At 41.0% G+C, this 3,306-nt stretch overlaps 1 protein-coding gene across 1 annotated transcript; it reads right to left on the bottom strand.

Annotated features, from left to right (window-relative positions):
- Positions 1 to 1,847: 1,847 nt before the first annotated feature.
- Positions 1,848 to 3,258, bottom strand: lipt1 (lipoyltransferase 1). Its single transcript, XM_036563450.1, has one exon. It carries the CDS (start codon positions 3,087 to 3,089, stop codon positions 1,953 to 1,955), a length of 1,137 nt encoding a protein of 378 aa, XP_036419343.1. The 5' UTR covers positions 3,090 to 3,258; the 3' UTR covers positions 1,848 to 1,952.
- Positions 3,259 to 3,306: the final 48 nt, after the last annotated feature.

Genomic DNA, 3,306 nt, shown 5'->3' with positions numbered 1-3,306 from the left:
CACCAGTACTGCGCATGCGCTCGTTGAAAGGAAGCGTTCGCCGATTGTTAAAGCAACTGGATTGACCACGACCATTGCAAACACAACCCAATCAGATCCATGAAACTTCTACACATCAACAAATGGCAAATAAATGGTTATTTTTATTGTGACATATTACCCTAGACTACCTGTACAATCCGCTAGGACGCGTTATTCTCCAAACGGTGCAGAGCTTCAGCCCATCCGAAACGTTAGACTGTTTTTCAGGACGCCCTCGATTGCGCAACTCTTCACAATGGCAGCTTTCGTTCCAGCCAACCACATCTGTACAAATTTCCATTTATTCACTGATTTACCTGCAAATAATTGTACGACGTTGTCTACACAGCATATGTAGATACATTTATTTAGACATTTAAAAAATAAGGATCTTCGAGGGTTCTTTAGTAATACAGAACCATTTCATACTTAAAGGTTTCATTGCATGGTGAAATGGTTCTTCAAATTGATGTAGAATGTGTTGCATATGGTTCTAAATGGTTCTGCTATTCTGCTATTACAATGTCAAGCTTGTAACGACAAAAACCCTTTTGGTACTATATAGAATCATATGCAAAACATTCTCCATCAATCTGAAGAACCATTTATGCATGAAATGGTTCTATAAAGAGCCTATGGTATGCCTTTACTTAAGAACCCTTGAAGAACCATATATATATATACATATATATATATATGTATATATATATAGTGTCCCCACTCACTTTATTTGAAATTTCTACCTTGTACCCTCCACTGGCCACATCATGACGCTCATCTATTTTATAGGTCCATTATGAAGGTGTACATTTACAGACTGCATCCCATTTGTTGTCATACCCGATTTGTCAACCAACCTCTACCCCATTCTTTATTGATCAGTCTCTGACCACAGGGCCGCTGCTGACCAGATATAATTTGCACAGCAGTGACATTGACTGGTAGGCGCATGGTAGTATGGTAGTATTTCTCCTTGAGTGACAGGAGCCAATCAAATGCAACTGCCATAAACATAATACCACAAAAGGGCATTTTTGTTTTGGGCAAGGTCATAGTTCAAAATTTTCTAATTATGACCACACCCAAAATGTTGACAAATCCTGGTGCATCCACCAAAAAAGCATCCTTTTTGCTTGATTCAGCCTTTAAATACACAGTACTGTGCAAAAGAAATGATACATTAAGTCATTTACTTGGGCAGTAGGGGTGGCCCATATGGCACAAATATATCACAGTACTTCAAGACATTTTCACTGTACACAATCTCTCATGATATTTTTTCTGTATTCTAAAGTGTCAGAACAGGCCAAATGGGTCAGTAGCGCCACATTTAAAAATACTTTCAGAAACTTAAAGCACAAGTGATTTTATTTAAAGTTTAACATATTAGGCTGCACTGAATCAAATCAAACAGTTAATTAAGCTCTGTTTGTAATGAAGCATTGGGTATAGATCTTTCTTCAAGTATTGACAACATCCACAATATATGCTGAGAAAAGTATATTGTGACAATTTATCTCAGTGACAATAAATATTGTTATATTGCCTCGTCCTACGGGCCAGTAAGCATTTATTTGCTCAGAACAGCACTAATATTAGAATAAATACAAATAAACAATACATCCTTAGCTTAATTATTTCCAAACCTAACCCATTTTTCAAAGTCAGGAACCAAACCAAATCTTCTAACTATATTCTTCAGTATGTTGTGTTTTACTGTACTTGTTTATTTGTATTTATACATACATATATATATATACATACATTTTATACACACACACACACACACACACACACATATACATTGATGTTAATTAATTGTTTATTTAAAGTGCCAGTGCAGGGATTGCATAAGCTGCTAGGGCACATGGTTGTGTGTTCAACATATATCTGAACATGACAAAAGAAAGATGAATTAAGAAATGTTTTATTCACATCACTGCCACAACATTTTCATAGACACTCTGGGTCTTTCTGGCAAGGTCAGGAGCCTGTGAGACCGTTCTCATGAAGGCTGCCACAACCACTGCGACTTCACTTGGACAGAACCGGATGCCCGTCAGGGCAGAGCACAGTTCCTTCCCAACTTCAGGAGGTAGCCAATGGTGGGGTATGTCCATGGCACACTTTTCTACAACGCCATTCTTGATGTCCATATCAAGTCCTATGTTTGCACCTTCAGCTGTAAAAGACGTGCAGATGCTGAACTTGGGGGTCCTGCCGTAAACCCACTCCCAGGCTTGTAGGTCAGCTGCCATTTTATGAATGCCAGGCATTAATTGTTCCACACTGGGGTCCACAGTGATGACAGGGCTGTCAAACCCAAACTCTGCACTGTAGCGGGAAGCTATAGCTCCCATAATGGCACTGAGATCCAAGGACGGGTCCTCATCCTGGAGGTTCTTCACAGGAGAAGGTACGCTGGGGGTGGCGTTGCTTTTGATTCCTTTGCAGTTGCTTTGAAGCACCGAGGAGAGCAAGGATCGATCAGAAGAGCAAAGAAGGGTGCAGTGATGATAAGCAGCTGTTCTACCCAACTTTGCAGCGGTGCCTGAGATCTTATAGATGCCATTAAGGACAATGTCAAACCTATCCGTGGCACTAACGTCCAGATCAGGCCTCAGGTCCTTCAAAGCACCAGTAACTACTCTTAGGTTCCTATGACGATCATACTTCTTCTTGGAGGTGAAAAAGGTCAAGTTTATGTTTCCCAAATCGTGGAAAACCGTCCCACCACCGCTTCGACGCCTAGCTAATGGTATTCCCATGCTCCTCATCAAACTCAGGTTGCACTCCTGCCAAGCATTTTGGTGCCTACCGATAACTACAGCTGGCGAGTTTCTCCACAGGAGCAGCACGCTTCGCTCCTGCACGTCTATGTGCTCGTGTATCCAGTCCTCCAAAGCCAGGTTTTGGAAAATATCAGTAGATGCGGACTTGAGAACGATCCCTCCTTTACAGGCACTCTCGAAATACGCTTTTAAAGTAGAGCTACTCATGGGTCGCAGAAACAGGGCAAAGTCGAGCAGTGTCCTCATTGACACTCTCGAAAAAGTCCTCACAGTCATTGTTGTCCTTTCAAAGTCCTCAACGGCCCAATCAACAGAAGCTTATCCATAGGTTTATGCGTGTTTATCTGTTTATGTGACAGATTCAGTATTTAAAACAGACATATTTCACATAGTAACCTATTTTGCACCCCCTCAGCTGCCATGTTGAGTATCCGAGTTGTTCATCCTGTGTCAACAAACGTTTTGGTGACTTTTTTTTTCACTAGCGCCATCT

Source organism: Colossoma macropomum, unplaced genomic scaffold (genome assembly GCF_904425465.1).
Source record: "Colossoma macropomum unplaced genomic scaffold, Colossoma_macropomum, whole genome shotgun sequence".
Taxonomy (NCBI): domain Eukaryota; kingdom Metazoa; phylum Chordata; class Actinopteri; order Characiformes; family Serrasalmidae; genus Colossoma; species Colossoma macropomum.
The sequence above is the reverse complement of the archived record's forward strand: the minus strand, read 5'-3'. Positions and strand labels throughout refer to the sequence as shown.

Excerpts from the sequence above, each read along its gene's own strand:
- lipt1 (XM_036563450.1), bottom strand. The coding sequence starts at position 3,089 with ATGACTGTGAGGACTTTTTCGAGAGTGTCAATGAGGACACTGCTCGAC.